This window comes from Carassius gibelio, chromosome B20 (genome assembly GCF_023724105.1).
Source record: "Carassius gibelio isolate Cgi1373 ecotype wild population from Czech Republic chromosome B20, carGib1.2-hapl.c, whole genome shotgun sequence".
Classification (NCBI taxonomy): Eukaryota; Metazoa; Chordata; class Actinopteri; order Cypriniformes; family Cyprinidae; genus Carassius; species Carassius gibelio.
Window position 1 is genome coordinate 27,124,062 of NC_068415.1, and position 16,629 is coordinate 27,140,690.

Sequence of the window (16,629 nt, forward strand, 5' to 3'; positions counted from 1 at the left end):
AGGAAGTGACTCGTTCAACATAAAACAGGTTAACCCCGTTACACTGCCTATGCTCTTTATATCTTTTCCTCAATAGTATCGGTTTCATGGCACCAGCATGAGTGCAAATCAAGTGACACTAAACCACCACTATAGGATATGTAATATGCACACAACAGCAAATACAGACTGAAGTATGCATCCACAGAATGAACAGAAGAAGGCAAAGAGGAAATAATCAAGAAGGCTCAGAATATATTTTTGATTCAAAGCTGAATTGTGTTGTGGATTGTGCAAAATCAGCATCAATAACATTAACAGATATTGCATAAATTATGACTGTGTGCAAACCGGTTTCCAATTCCACCCATTCTCCAGTTTGTTACTGGAGGACCGAATGGACAGTGTTGAAAGCACTTTCCAGGGAAACAGGTTACCAATTGTCTCCGCACACTAAAGAGTACACTGAACATAATAAACTGGCCCTGTATTGTAATATATATTACTTACTGGTACAGGACAATTTAGGTTGGAAACACTGAAGGGATTTTTTCTTTTTAAAAATAGTCAGTAGCCTTTCGTTTATGTCACACCATAACTTTCTACTGCTATTGGATAAGAGAAAGCATTTTAACATCCAAATGACTACACGTTTCAGCTTTAACTAAAGTAGTTTGTACATAGGAAAACTCTTGATGAGTGCATTTAGCATATTATATCTGAACATTAAGAATACATAAAGGCATTTGGTTCATTTGATACTAAAATAGCATCTCAGGCTTGCTCATCAAATCCCTGCACTTGGCTCATTTGCAGTTGCATCAAATTTGTAAGCAGCAGTGTCTTTTAGTAGCGGCTTGCGTCATCGTAAGAGCTGATGTCCATATCAAAGAAGTCCTCGAGTTTCCATTGCAGAGTTTCAAAGGTGGGTCTGTCTGCAGGAGAGTCCTTCCAGCATTCGGACATGATGTCAAATAAATATTTGGGGCAGTTAAGAGGGCACGGCATCCTGTAGCCTTTGGTCAACTGTTGTACCACCTGAAAGTTTGTCATGGCTGGAGAAAGAGTGAAAAGCAACATTAAAAAACAGAAACAGAGAAAACAGAATAATAAATGCAATTCAGTGAGGAAGGGCTGCAGTACATACTGATATCAATACATTTTAAAATTTGGTTTATTTTTGTACAATAAACTTTGTTTAGGAACCAGACTGTACATTGAACATAAACTGGCCAAGTATGGTACAGTACTGAAACAGAAAATTTAGGTTGGAAAAACGTTTAAAAAAAAAATATCAGTAGCCTTTAGTTTACATCACAACATAACTTTCTACTTGCTACTGCTATTGGATTGTGCCCCTGTGGCCTAGACAAATTCGTAGTATTTTTCTGTATGATAACGATGGATAAAATAAGCAAACTTATATATGAGAATGACGTACTTGGGTAAGGCATCTGTCCAAATGTCACAATTTCATATAGTAGGACCCCAAAAGACCAAACGTCAGATTTGATGGTGAATTTGTTCTCGTGGATGGCCTCGGGAGCAGTCCATTTCACTGGAAACTTGGTTCCTTCTTTGGCCTCATAAACATTCTCAGTTTCCATCTAAAGAAATCATGCAGTGAGAAAGTTAAAAGTACAGTTTTTGTATTATTTTGCCAAAATCAGTGGATACAGTGGTTCTCAACAGATTTGCTTAATAATATTTATATTTATATTTATAATAATATAACTGAATAGACCCAACAGCATCCAAATATATTGATATGAAAAAGACTGAATAGGGAAATCCTTTTTTTTTAATCTTTGAAATGAAATTTTGACTCATTTTTGGATGGCAACCCATTCAAAGCTGCCAAAACTCTCATGCATCTGGCATGTCACGCCAGATGCATGAGAGTTGGCAACCTTGCCCATCTGAGAACCACTGCCCCATAGGCAAGCTGAAGGGTCAGGCTGAGAATATTTCTTACCTGAAATACACGTGCCAAACCAAAGTCAGCCACCTTACACACATTGTTATCTCCCACCAGAACATTTCGTGCCGCAAGATCTCTGTGAATGTAGTTCTGCAGCTCAAGGTACGCCATGCCAGATGCCACTTGGGATCCCATTTCTATCTGATCAGACATTTGCAGAGAAGCTCCCCTGTCTTCTGTATGACAGAATATAGGGAAGGGAATAAATATAATAAACATGTCAGATGTTGTTTTGTTACGGTTTCAGAATAAGCTAACCTCTAAAACCTATGGTTTATGTGGTAAACAACCTACTAAATATTCACACAATAGGGGAATGAGATCTGGGGCCCGTTCTTCGTACGTCGCTAACTCAGTTAGCTGGATTTGAATGTTGACGATTTGGCGTGATCTTGGATCGTTTGGTTCTTCGATGCTCATCCCGGAGCTGCTGTCATAGCAACAGGTCCGTAAGCTTAAACCTGCTCGGGAGCAGCTTATTTCATGTAAACAGGATTAGATCGCTTCTTTTCAACCAGAACTGATACTCAAAATATGTCTGCTACCACCGCTACTTTATTACAAGAGTATTGTACTGATCCAGGGACAATAATTTAAAATAATAATCATTAAAAAAATTATTTAAAAATAATATAAAAATGCTGTGTAGTCCATAACAGCCTACTATAGACAGCCAGTTTTACTCACTGAAATATTTATTTGTCATAAAATTATTACTTCATAATTGTATTAGAGTCTTACACACATGCTATACAGATAATAGAGTCGTGCATTATTTTGAGTGATGACTGCTATTATAAGAGTGGCTTGATGGAGCGCAGGAGATGCAGATAACATGATATTAACCCTTAAGAAACTTTCATTAATGCTGTCACGTAACAAATCTGTCCAAATATAAAATGAAATGAATAGATAATTTCTACATTGAAATAAAAATGTAAAGACTGCACAACTATTATAAATTGCGAATCTAAATAATTGGGAATCATGAAAAAAATTCTAATACAATAAAAACATGTATCTATTATCTGTTTCATGTATCTATTTATTAAGATTTATGTAGTTTTGTTTGCTTGGCTGTTTCCTTATACAAGTCCAGAAATTTGTCAAGTTTTTCGTTGGGTGTCGTTTTAAATTATATGACGTCATTACATTGCCGTCTAGCCACCAGCCAATCGCTGCACTGCTGATCATGGTTTCGAGTATCGATACATATCCCCTTTTAAGACAACACATGAACGTGCAATTATCTCAGATAACTAAATTCAGCGATACTAATCATACACAACAGGTGTGTTCGAAGAACCCAATTAGCCGGATCAGGAATAGCACGATGATATCATCTTGGAGGTGTCATTTGATCTCGGATGTAATAAGCAACTTACGAAGAACAGGCCCCAGCACAACACTGGCCCTGATTATCTTTCCAAATAAGCTGCCTAACCAGGAGGAAAGGGTTCTGGGAAATTAGGCAGCTGAAGCAGTCTTTCCAGGTCCTGACTGGCCTGCTCTTTCTGTCCATTAGTCTATGAGCCCCAGAGACCCTGGGCCTGTACCATGATGGTAGCTGAACAAATTCAGAGTTACAGGATTAGTTTTGAGTTAAAACCTCTCCAGTTTGGCTTTGTTGGTAGCATGATGCTGTTCATCAACTTTCTTTGTCAACTCAGGCTTTGATCCTGAGTTTGTGGAGCGCGTGCAGATGAATGTGTGACATCACTGGCGAACAGCCAATCACGAGCCTTGCAACACAAAGCAAGTTTGATTTACTTCTCGCGAGAGACCCAGCGAGATTCAAAACTAAAGGTTTTGCTAAAGGTTGAGAGATTGAAGAATCTAACAAATTTAAACCTTATATGAAAAATGAAGGAGGACAAATAAAATAAATAATATTTGCTCTATCAGTGCAGTGACAAGTGAAACTTGTTAACTTAGTTTATACATTTGAAAATATATAGTGATAGATGTAAGGTCAGTTTTTTTAATTTTTAAATAGTGCAATCTTTTGATACTACAGCTTATTTATATTACATGATCTATATACATTCATATTTTTAAAACAAATTATTTATGATAACTGTTAAGCCAAAATTGCTTGTGTGTAAATGATAAATAATAATAATAATAATAATATGAATAATAATATGAATAACAATAAATTATATAAACCATAAAATGACTCCGTAATTATCATTAAAGCCAGAATTAGCGATCTTTAATTTGGAGCAAGATGAACTGGAGTGACTTTGTGTCAGACATGTGTCATTTTTCTCACATGTGATTGGTCCAACTTCAGTTTGGGATCTTTAACCCAGAACATAACCTGTCCCAGAGCAGGTTAGCCGTGAAGTGTAAGTTACTATGGCAATGAATGCCAATAAAAGCCAAGCTACTTACATGGTACCTAAAACCCAGGATTGGTGCAGACTAGCCTGAAACTGAACTGGCTAGCCAGCTAATCTAGCTTCATGGTACAGGCCCCCTGTCTCCCAGACGGCCACCAGGACAAGAACACGGGAAACGGATGATTCTTCTGCACAATCTGACTTTGCTGCAGCCTGGAATTGAACTACTGGTTTCGTCTGGTCAGAGGAGAACTGACCCCCGACTGAGCCTGGTTTCTCCCAAGGTTTTTTCTCCATTATGTCACCGATGGAGTTTTGTATTGTTAAAAGTGCTATATAAATAAAGGTGACTTGACTCGACTTGAATGAAAGCCTAATAGGGTTGGGTGAATGCCCCCAACTGCCCCAGAGCTCCCCCCAGAATTGGAAAATTTGAACCCCCGTAAGGCATTTTAAATCCAAAATATGCTGATGAAAGAAATGTATATTTATTAATCATGAATCTCACTATAATCTTAAGGATGGTATTCCAGACTTTTCCCTTATCTCGGTGTCCAAACAGTTTTTATGTGAAGAATGTGTAAATATTTTCTATTTTAAGATCATATTTTTTAATTTGCTGCAGCCCTTCAGAAGCTAATGCATTTTTTTATGATCCCTTTTATTTTGTTCTGCGAGGTGCATTGTACTGTATATTCACCTTTACTGTAATGACCACAACCACATGATACCTACTGCTAAGTGCATTTATGACTGACTTTTAAAATGTGTCAATAAGGAAGCATAGCCTGTGTAAACAAGGCTCTCTCCCTCCCTCTCTCCATCTCTTCTTGTCCTTGTCCAGAAATGACGCCTTATACAGTGAAAGCAGTGCTTTACAGTGATTTTACCACAGGTAGTTAAGCTATTCACAGGCTGATTTCCCAGAAAAGCCTCTGTGGTCCTATTAAAACCCGGTCAGCCACACACAGAAATCAGTTATTGTTTGTTATATTGCTTTCTTGTGTTGCTTGCTTTCGATGTGTACTGTACAATAATACGGTATTCAGTTGCCCCACATAACACAAGTGTTTTAATGTAAATGTGTGTCTTACTTTGCAGATATTCTAGAAGGCTCCCGTGGTTCATGAGCTCTGTGATGATGTAGATGGGCTCTTCCGTAGTGCAGACGGCATAGAGCTGGATCAGTTTGGCATGACGGAGTTTCTTCATGATCTGAGCTTCTCGCAGGAAGTCTTTTGGATCCATAGTTCCTATCAAACATACAGATGTACATACAGTACAGCAAGCCATGTGCATGTATGTATATCCATCTTGTCTCTGTTTGTGTGTGTACCTGGTTTGAGTGTTTTGACAGCGACGGCTGTGCTGCCATTCCATATGCCTTCAAAGACCTCACCAAACTGCCCTGCTCCCAACTTCTTCAAGAGTTTTAGAGAGGAACGTGGGATCTCCCACTGATCCACAGTGTCGTAAGATAGACCATGTGTCTCTGGAGCCATTGTCTACATCCCACACACACAGACACAAAACCTGTACTTCAATGTTTTTGACTGATGTAATAGTAAATTACGATTTGTATTGTAAAAAGCGCTATACAAATAAACTTGAATTAAATGTTACACACTTTTTTGCAGGGTTCTGCCAAATGAACAGAGAGGCCATCCTCATTGGAGTAGTGCTGCACTAGTTCTTTCAATGTGAAAAAACTACGAATCCTTGAAACGAAGTAGCCACCATTATCATGCCTTCTGATCTTATAATGCTTCACTTTTCTGTTGTCCAGCACTGCAATACAGACAGACAGACAGTATATCAAGGACCTCAATTGGTAATGTTTTAGATTCCAGCACGTACTGCGCACGTACAGAATTTACAGCATAACATTTTTGTAATTATAATGTACCTATTCAGTGCCCCTGTGTAGGTATAAGGTATAAACATGCTGGTAATTGTTTCAATCCAAACACTTAGTTGGGACTGTTGGGTTAAAAAATACTTAGGCCTATAATAAAATACCTATATAAAATAATAAAAAGCACATTGTCTTTCTAAATCACTCCCAAACATAAGATATTTATTTAGGCCATTCATGCAATGCACTAGGGCTGCACGACAAATCGCATACGATATTTAATACACATCTTGTAAGTAAAGCCGGTTCTGTAATCAGCGGTAAATCTCCATCACCTGCGTGCTTTCACATGGAGCAGCATTAACTACACAGAGCTGTTGTTCACTGACAAGCTGTGAAAACATGCACAAAATATGAACGTGGTTTTGGGCAGCCTGTCAGTGGACAACTTTTTAATTATTGGGTATAGACACCAAAAGAGTATGTATAGTGTTAGCTGGTTAACTTCATTTAAATAGATACAGTCAAACCTAAATTTATTCAGACAACTTCAACCTTTCTCACATTAATCACAGTTTAAGCCAAAATTCTCTATAGTTTAGAAGATGGTAATAAAATATGAGAAGAACTCTTGAGTTAAGCGGTGTCAGAGCAAATTCAGCTTGATAATGTTTGATAACTTTGATAGAAAGGTATGTGATGGATTACAGTCAACTCAAAATTATTCAGAACGCTGTTAGTATGACTATCAATACTCTTAGCATTAATGACTGCCTGTAGTCTCCTGGGCATGCTGTCATCCAGGTGAACTTCAATCTTTTTCCCAGACTTTGGTCCCAAATTTGTATCCGTTTTACTGGTAGTCCTCTGCATGAAGAATTGTTTGGTATAATTCGTCACAGTTTACTTTATTTTGCTATCCTCACTTACACACACACATAATTCTGAAATCATATCTGGTCTCCGAATAATTTTTCAATTCAAGTTTATTTGTATAGTGCTTTTTATGGTACAAATCATTGCAAAGCAACTTTACATAAAATTAAGTTTCTACAATATTTAGTAGTAGCTTCCGTGGTAACTATCGGTTTATGTGCATATGGCAGAAATGTACAGAAAATCAATTAAAGACGTAATCAAACTGACGATGAACACTATTAACAGCAATTATTATTATATGATGCAATCACACTTATTTTGGTAGTTCTGTATGTTGCTTCAGGGTTAGCATCATCTGAGGTCCTCTAGGAGTTGGTTTCATCTCTTCTCAATTTTTGGTTGACTTTATATCCTTTGGTTATTTTCACACTTAATTATGCCAATTAAATTGTATTTTACAAGTTTTTGTTGCTTGCTTTGTTCACAATTTTTATTTTTATGCTCCATGGTTCAACAATTTAATAGGATTAGAGCTGATTTCTTTGTAATTCCTTTATGCTGTAATAATGCTGGTAACCACTCCTTATTAATTTCATAATTATGGTATTTTCACAAATAAATGTATTTTTTACTTCTTCGCCCAAACGTGCTGCGTTTTATATCCAAAGCCACTCATATAATACAGAAACACTTAAGCAAGCAAAACGTGCTATGCATGCATTTGTCTGGTACAGTATAAGAAGGAAAAAAAGCCTAGCGCATTTCACACATTTTAAGATCTTGCACATTTTAAAGGCAAGTGCGAACAAACATACACAATGAGTATATGGTACTGTTGTTCTTGATCAAGAGTTTGCTAACGCTTCTTCAGCAAAGTGTGGATTTTCTTCACCAATATTACAACCAACAGCAGAGACACATCATGTACATCATATAATCATCACTTCCCTACAGGTACGGTTTACTAACAAGGTGACAGCACCAACTACTGTCCTGGTACATGCAATACAGCGTTTTACCCATTTTTGTGGATATGTCTAAATATGAATCAATTTGAAAATGTTGCAAAACATACAAAACTTTTCAGTTTTTTACTAAATCAAACTTAATTATGATGCTGGCTGATTACATTGGCTGTTGCTATAACCAGGCAGAGTCCTCATCACAGGTTTACCTCTCATGATCTTCAAATGTCAATCATGACTCAAAGACTCTGGTTTCAGTGTCGTAAGATAGACCATGTGTCTCTGGAGCCATTGTCTACACCCAACACACACACGCAAAGACTCTGGAATGAGGAAACATATGTTTATCTTTCTTGTTACTGATCAGGAAGCCGATACACCAGCCTTGGTAAAAAAAAAAAAAAAAAAAAAAAAAAACACCACCAATGTGCAGCATCCACCTGGATGTCATATTGCATCAGAAAGTCCGCCACAAACCAGCTCTCCAGGACTGACGTTCACCACCCCTGCTCGAACATCACACACAGACGCCAACGCAATCTTGCTAAACTCTGTCCCATCTGCACCTCTTCTGCTGCAACTCTCATTTTCTGTAGGTCTCTGGAACTGTTAGTCAACTGTCAACAAACTTCATTCTGGCCACTGCTTCTCAGTCTACTCTTAGTATCTTGGGCTTGACTGAGACCTGGATTTGTCCAGAAGACTGTGCGACCCTTGCTGGTTTTTCGAACAACTTCCCCTTGTCTCACACCTGTGTGCCACCAATTCCTCTACCAGTAACGTTTAAGCGAAACGTACGCTCCCGTTGGGGGTGTCTTGGCCTAGTGGTTAGATAGTTTGACTTCTAACCCTAAGGTTGTGGGTTCGAGTCTCAGGTCAGCAATACTAATAATAATTTGGATGGGTTAAATGCAGAGCACAAATTCTGAGTATGGGTCACCATACTTGGCTGTGTGTCACATCACCTTTCCTCTGAAGTATCCTCCTCTCTTCTCTCACATACCCATTTCTCATCTCTGGATGTAAATACTGTACATAAACTGAAACTTTATGATCCACTTTAACTTCTTGTCAAGACAATATCTGTCTAGACAGGCCAGTGCAACCTAGCCTAAAAAGTTGCCACGTTTATCATCATCTTTACTGTATTTTTGCTGAGCAGTCTTTTCTCACATTTCTCTAAAGCAAAAAATTAAGTAGGATTGACCAAAATTAATTGAAAATGGTAGTGTAGCAGTCCTTCAATAGCGATATTAGCATGTCTTCTTTCGAACAATCTTAACCCTTGTATGAATCCTAGCTTCTCCCAAAGGTCTGTGGGATAGAATTGTATACCTGAAGACGAAAAGGGCTATAAACAACAGATACTGTTAGGACCTTCCGACTGGAAATCCACCAATCTACAAGACGTTTCCGAGGAATGCTGTTCCTTTGTTATTCGAACGGATGGACCATTTGGTTCACACCCTTATAGACACTGTTACATTATTTATTTCACAGAATGACCAACTTAATGTTAACTGATCAGGTTTCAGCAGCGACCATTCAACTGAGACTGCTTTACTGTCGTTAAGCATAGTCCTGCAGATTGCGAAAGCTGATCACAAATCATCAGTTCTTATTCTGCTGGATCTAGCTGCCACTTTTGACACTGTGAATCATCAGATTCTCCTGTCTACCATCACAGGATTTGCACTTCACTGGTTTGAATCTTATCTCCCAGGTAGGTCTTTCAGGGTTTGGGGAGGTTTTCAGGGAGGAGAGGTATCCAAAGAACATCAACTTTCACGGGATCAATTCTTGGACCCCTCCTCTTACCAGATATAAAATACATCACTGGGACATATTATACAAGCACATGGTTTCTTCTACCATTCACTATGCTGGTGACACACAGCTTTATCATTCATTTCAACCAGACATCCCAATAGGAGCTGACTGGATCTCAGGCTGCCTGGCAAACATCTTGGCATGGATGAAGGAACATCATCTGCAGCCCAACCTGGCAAAGACTGGGCTTCTCATTTTCCCTGCCTCTCCGATTATACAGCACAGTTCATCATCTTGCTACCAACTGACATTCGACGACCATCTTCGAGGAGATGTTCATTGATTTCCGTAAGAAGAGCTCTGTACCTGTGTTGCCTTCTGTCATAAAGAGACATCAGGTAGAAGTGGTTACCCAGTACAAATATTTAGGGACTGTACTTGATGATAAATTACAATTTGAGGCAAACACTGATATTATTAGAGGAAAAGCTCTTCAGCGTCTGTATTTTCTAAGGAAACCTCGATCTTTCAACATGCATGTTTCTTTCATGAAAATGTTTTATACTTGTTTTATTGAAGCGGTTTTAAGCTTTTCTATTGTTTGTTGGTATGGTAATCTTAATGTTAAGAATAGGAGGACGTTGTCAAGCATAGTTATAATGTGCAGTAAGATAGTGGGGATCAATTAAGGACTATCACACAAATTTATGAGCATAGGACGACTAGGAAGGGCCAGTTAGTCCTTTCCGATGTCACTCATCCATTGTGTGTTGATCTTCAACTACTTCCTTCAGGACGGAGATTTAAATTCCCTTTGTGTAAATCAAATAGATATAGAAATTTATTTATACCTGCTGCAATTAGGTTTTTAAATGATTTATTGTAATTTGTGTGTGTGTTGTTATATGTATGTGTATGTGTATACTGCTGCCTACACAAAGAATTGCCCTTGAGGACAATAAAGTTTAATCAATATTGTAAAGACATCTCGATCATGCAGGTTTGCATTTAACATCAGGAGGATCCAGCCCTTCCAAACAGAGCATGCTGCACAACTTCTTACCCAGGCCCTTGTCATTTCTAGGATGGACTTTTGCAACTTCCATCATTGGCAATCAAACCTCGACAAATGATTCAGAATGCACTGGCATGACTGGTCTTCCATGAGCCCAAAAGAGCCCATGTCACAACTCACTTTACCTCCCTGCACTAGCTTCTGGTTTCAATGTGCATCAAGTTCAAGACTTTAATGTTTGATTGATGTTTGAGTAAAGAACAGCCACAGGCTCAGCACCCTCACCTACTTCCTCCCCACTCTTACAAATCTACATTCCTTCAAGAGGTCTGTAAGTAAGCAATGCCTCATGGGAACATCACATAGAGGCATTTTCATTCACCTTTCCTGGCTGGTGAAATGATCTTTCCACAATCGCAGTACTTAACAGAAGACCCAACACATTATCTGACAGCAACACTAATTTGATCCCATACACGACACATTTGACATAAAAACTGGGACATGCACCTGCATTAAATCTCCTACATGAGGTAGATAAAACTCGCTTTATTTCAACTTTTATTCAAATTGTGAATAAATTAAATACAGAAAGCAAGCAAAGAAAGCTACCTTTACTACAATCAGACTACAGCTATCAATCAGTGGCAGTGCGAGTGGCTACACTGCTCAGCATGTACTGGACCGAGTCAAAATAGTCTTGGTTATTGGACCCACAACCTGCCCGTGCTTGTCAACGTCCGTCTTGCATCTGCACCACACTCTACAAACAAATATTTTTCCACCGGTTACATCAAAAATTTGGCCTGTGTGTACCCGCATGCATGCAGGACTCTGGCTTCCCCCTTGTGGACAGCATAATAGACAACTCTGGCCCCAGAGAGTGATTGTAAATTAAGTTTACATGAAATATGTTTATAATTTCAGTCTGCATCTTCTGAGATTCCATTGTAATCTTTCTCATAAAGTCACTGAATTAAAGTTAATCAGCGACTAGGACAGTCCAAGGATTTCTCTTTCCTTTTGTTCTCTGATTTACATCAATGACAGACTTCAGCAGGTTTAACTTTAAAATCAGCGCTGTCTCTTTAAAACATGGTTCATATGACGTGGATCTGACACATATCCGATTTCTCCCAACTCTTTATGGTCATTTAAGACTTTGTAACTTATTTAAGATGATGTTTGCAAGGTAACTCGCCAAAACAGTGTATTTAGACATAATTGTGTGTGTTTTAGTCCGTTGAAGCGCTACTGGTGCGCTGTCTAAAGCAGCTCAGAGTATGCGTACAGCCGAACACGCAGCCTTTCAAACTATAGTTTACTGTGGTGTTTATGCGGCATAACCCCAGATATCTGTCGCAGCATTCTCGGGTTATAAAGAATAAAGAAGGCAAAAGTTAATCTTACGAAATAAAGCAGGAATATCTTCTTAGGTAAAAGCTATTAGAACCGTGTCTAGGGACAAGCTGGCCATCACTGCTCTGACCTTTCAGTCTGTTGTATCCTATTATTTGATTCACTCTTGTCGCTTATGACAGAACCGCTATAATCACAATGTTCTTGTCTTCGGAAAATATTACTTTATTTGCCTATGTCAGAAACAGTGAATTTCTTTCAAAACTGGCTGTTGTTTATTATTGTTATAATTTTGTTAAACTTGTACCCGCCAACTGGCAACTGACTTGGCGTGGTGTGTTAATTTTAGGCCCTGATTGTAATCCTTGACCATCAAAACGGGGGTAGACTTCACCTTTTCTGTGTTATCATGTTTGGTTCCGGAAATATGACACAAATACATAATTTGATTATGGTGGAAAGAAAAATGGTCAGTATGGCAACCACAATGTGTTTTTACAATGGCTCCATTACTGAACATGTTTAGTGCTGTAAACAACACAAAGTGTACCAAGTTTCATGCTTTTATGAAAAATAAATTAACATTAATTTCACATATCACCTGGACTAACTAGGGTTTCTGTGTTCTATGTAATGGTTACACTCTATGTAATGTAATTCTTTTTTTACTTTTCACAAAGAGGGTTAGCAAAGATATGCTGATACATGTGAAGCTGTGCGACGTAATAGATCATATGACCATAGCCAACAAGTTCTGCAGGTTTGAGTCCTGAGAAACACAAAAATGTGTTGTATATACTTGGACTGCATAGTAGATAAAGATACCAATATTTCAAGTGTTTGTGACATAAGCCAAATGATGTCAAACTTTGACAAAATGTCTTCTGATCTGAGAGAAACAGACTGTTTATTTTTATTTTTGACGTCAGATGTACCTGAGAGTGAGAGCTCTCCTTCCTGGCTTTCACAGTTTCTGATTAGAAAAGCTCCATTCTTGTTCTCTTGAGACATCAACATCTTTTCGGCCTCCAAGCGCTTTGTTTCTGGAAAATACCATCTGCAGTGGAAGAGAATCACAATGTTATGTGAGCTAAAAATCAACCAGCAGTCAAACACTGAATTTTAACAAAGAAAAAAAAAAAGATACAAAATGCAATTAATACAATACAACAAACCAAAATCATGGATCAATTAAAAATAATGAGAAAACAATTAAAGCATTTTTATTTTTTTTGGAATGTCACTGTTCTGCTGTTGTTTAAAGCAATTACAAAGTTACTTTTCCTATTTATTGTCACTTTTCCTAGAATTTGGCATATTTTGTACCTATGCAGCTTACAATAATGTTAATACATTTCAGTGTTTTTTAAAAACATGTTTACGTTTACTTAAGTAGAATTTATATTAGTAATTTGCTGTAGACTCCTTCATTCCCAGTTTAATGTCATGGACTTTTTAACTTCTAAAACAAAACTAGTCGAGAAGCACTGGGGTAATTTAGGGTCCAGACCTGGACAAAAATTGAGTATGTTCAAATAAAGATTATGAAATTCATACATAATAAACCAACTTTTGGCTGACTTGGGGTTTATGATTGTTGTAACATACACAAAGCTTATGAAGACACCTTGTGTCCAGTACGTTCCCTCTAAATCTTTCAACACAGATATCATATTCATCTGCTGACACATGGTGCTGTCACACATCAGCAACACAATAAATAAATAAATAAATAATTTAAAATTGCTACAAAACATTCACACTCAAGCTCGTTATGCTGTTGGTGACAGACCTGGAAAACTGGAAAGTTAACTCTAACAAAGTCCTTTCGTCAGAAACTATTTAGCATGCCAGAGTGACATACAAAGCATAGAGATCTGATCACACGACATGACACATTTAACCTGGTGGAATGACCTCCCAATCTCAATTCATACTGCCGAGTCTTTACTCGTTTTCAAAAAACATCTAATGACTCATCTTTTTCGCCAACACTTAACCAACTAATAGCTTCCACCGTCCTCATTTGTAAGATGCTTTGGATAAAAGCGTCTGCTAATGATTGAATTTAGCAGAATGTCTGTTATATATATATATACACAGACACAGACACATTCATTTAGCAGACGCTTTTATCCAAAGTGACTTGCAAATGAGGACAGTGGAAGCAATCAAAAACAACAACGAGAGCAATGATATATAAGTGCTATAACAAATCTCAGGTAAGTTAACCCAGTACACCTAGCATGGGCTTTTAAATAATATAATAAATACAAAGAAAACAGATGGAATAAAAAAAGAATAGAGCAAGCTAGTGTTAGAGGTCTTTACACACACACACACACAATTGCATAATAAATTAACAGAAAATAGAATACAAAAAGATTAGAAAGGTAGTTAGATTTTTTAAAGAATAGAATTAGAATAGTGAGTGTTAAAGTTAGAGGGTCAAATAAAGATGGAAGAGATGTGTTTTAAGCCGATTCTTGAAGATGGCTAAGGACTCAGCTGCTCGGATTGAGTTGGGGAGTTCATTCCATTCCATAGTTTTGTAGGCAAACATCAATATATATATATATATATGCACTTTTTATCTATTTATGACACCTACAGTGCACAAAGCTTAGGAATCATTAACAGGCTCAACATTGTAGTACTTCCTGAACTTTAACCACATTAAATCTGCAGAACCAGAGTCTGTTGCCGGCTGCTGTCAGGGATCCTCATAACATCCCTCTTGTTGAAAGCAGATGCTCATAATGAGGGTCTATGCGCGCAGTACAATACATTGGTACACATTACAATAATTATGGGACTTCCAAACCACACTAATAATCCCCTGTTCCCAATTAATCTCTTTTAAAAAAAAGCATTGTGCTACACATATGAAATGACATTTTCCGCCAGGGGTTTCTTTGCTTACAGAAGTGCCACAAACTTACGGCTCAGCATCGAGGCTTTCTACGGCTGCAACATAATTGGCAGGAATGTAGCCCTCTTTGTTCGCTGAGATCCCGGTGATTCCTCTCGCGTACCACCAGTCTTCCTCTCTCCGGAGTGGCTCCAGTTTATCCCCGGCGTTAAAGCTCAAATCATTGTCCGTGCGCCCCGTGTAGTCGTACAGCGCGATGTAAACGTAGCTGGGCTTCTCCACAGGTGTCGGGGATGTAAATGGATTGGTTATCCCTTCACGAGTGTTAGGTGAGGCACTGTTCGCCGGGTCTCGGAAACACGGGAAAGTACTTTGGCAGCACAGTATGAACCTTTCTCTTAAGTCTGCCATCGTGAAGTTGTCCAACAGACCCGTGTTTGTAAATCAAGTTAAACTGAAGCGGTATGTCGCATTTCAGTGATCATACGGTTTATTTTCATTCCATTCTGTGAGCAGGTGAAAACGCTTTGACCGATGACACGAGATAGCACAGCCCTGTCGACGGGAAAGCAGGCGATTTATTGCTTGAAGTCAAAAATCTGTTCACATTTCCTGGTCACATTCCCCTGATACAGTTCGAGATCATTCTCCGCTCCTCGGTCCCGTCAAGGCAGATTCCGATTTACAAAAACTTAAAAAGTTTAAAACCCAGAGAAGGCTGAATGTTTTTAGGCGAGCTCCTGAATGAACACAGACTGGATTGTGAGCTGTTGTTTCCTCAGACCAGGACTGACTCTCTCCAACGCTGGCCACATTACGCAATGATTAACTAGTAAGCTAAACGAAAACACGGAAAAATAACTCATTTTAATCAAATTTTAAAAGCAGTCTGTTTCAATACACCTGCACCAATTTGTACAACTTAATCGTAAAAAAAACTGTAGACTGCTATGAGTGCTATGTCTTCAATAGGCTTCTCAGAAAATCCCAATAAGGTTGGCTACACTGATTTGTTTCATTACCACGAGGTGGAGCAATCTTAATAAAATTATCATTATTTTCCCCTACTTATGCAGTTTAATTCATTATTTTTTCAAAATCAACTTAAATGCTGTTAAACTGTTAAAAGAACATCAAAGTAGTTTACTCTATAAATTGCTGTAACTTCCCCAGAATTGTTTTGTGTAAAGTCAGCATCACCGAGTATATTTTTTCCCCTTTAGGCAAGTGTAACATCATACATATTCATCTGTTTTAAATGTAATGCTTGTTTGTTTTACAAGAAATCACTGTTATTTTGATTTACATGAGTCATATAAATGAGCTACTTTTTTTTAGATCATCAATCCACTTCCACACTTGATGCAGCAATAAAAAATGCAATAAATGTATTAAATGGTGCATTAAAAATGTAGGCTACAAGTATTATAAACATCATTGCTGAGGTTAATATGATCATTCTTTAATCATCTTTAATTCATTAATTATCATGCACAGACATTAACATTCAGCATGTGAAACACAACAATATTAACAATCAAATTAGACAGCAAACTAAAGCAAATGCATAATTTATTTATGCAGCAATCCACTCTGGGAGTCAGTTTTA

The 16,629-nt window shown here is 37.9% G+C and overlaps 1 protein-coding gene across 1 annotated transcript; it reads right to left on the bottom strand.

Moving 5' to 3' along the window:
• Positions 1-214: 214 nt before the first annotated feature.
• frk (fyn-related Src family tyrosine kinase) lies at positions 215-15,993 on the bottom strand. The gene is made up of 8 exons (XM_052587227.1): positions 15,091-15,993; positions 13,084-13,205; positions 5,933-6,093; positions 5,642-5,810; positions 5,400-5,558; positions 1,955-2,136; positions 1,421-1,586; positions 215-1,034 (listed from the first exon to the last, which is right to left on the bottom strand). The coding sequence occupies exons 1-8, from the start codon at positions 15,429-15,431 to the stop codon at positions 826-828; spliced, it is 1,509 nt and encodes a 502-aa protein (XP_052443187.1). The 5' UTR covers positions 15,432-15,993; the 3' UTR covers positions 215-825.
• Positions 15,994-16,629: the final 636 nt, after the last annotated feature.

What these genes read in the sequence shown, in the direction of transcription:
- frk (XM_052587227.1), bottom strand. Translation starts at nt 15,431, where the DNA reads ATGGCAGACTTAAGAGAAAGGTTCATACTGTGCTGCCAAAGTACTTTC. An exon ending in CCTTCTAGAATATCTGCAAA is followed by an intron (nt 2,137 to 5,399) that starts GTAAGACACACA and finishes TCTGTCATACAG; the next exon opens with AAGACAGGGGAGCTTCTCTG. An exon ending in GTTTGGCACGTGTATTTCAG is followed by an intron (nt 1,587 to 1,954) that starts GTAAGAAATATT and finishes TGATTTCTTTAG; the next exon opens with ATGGAAACTGAGAATGTTTA.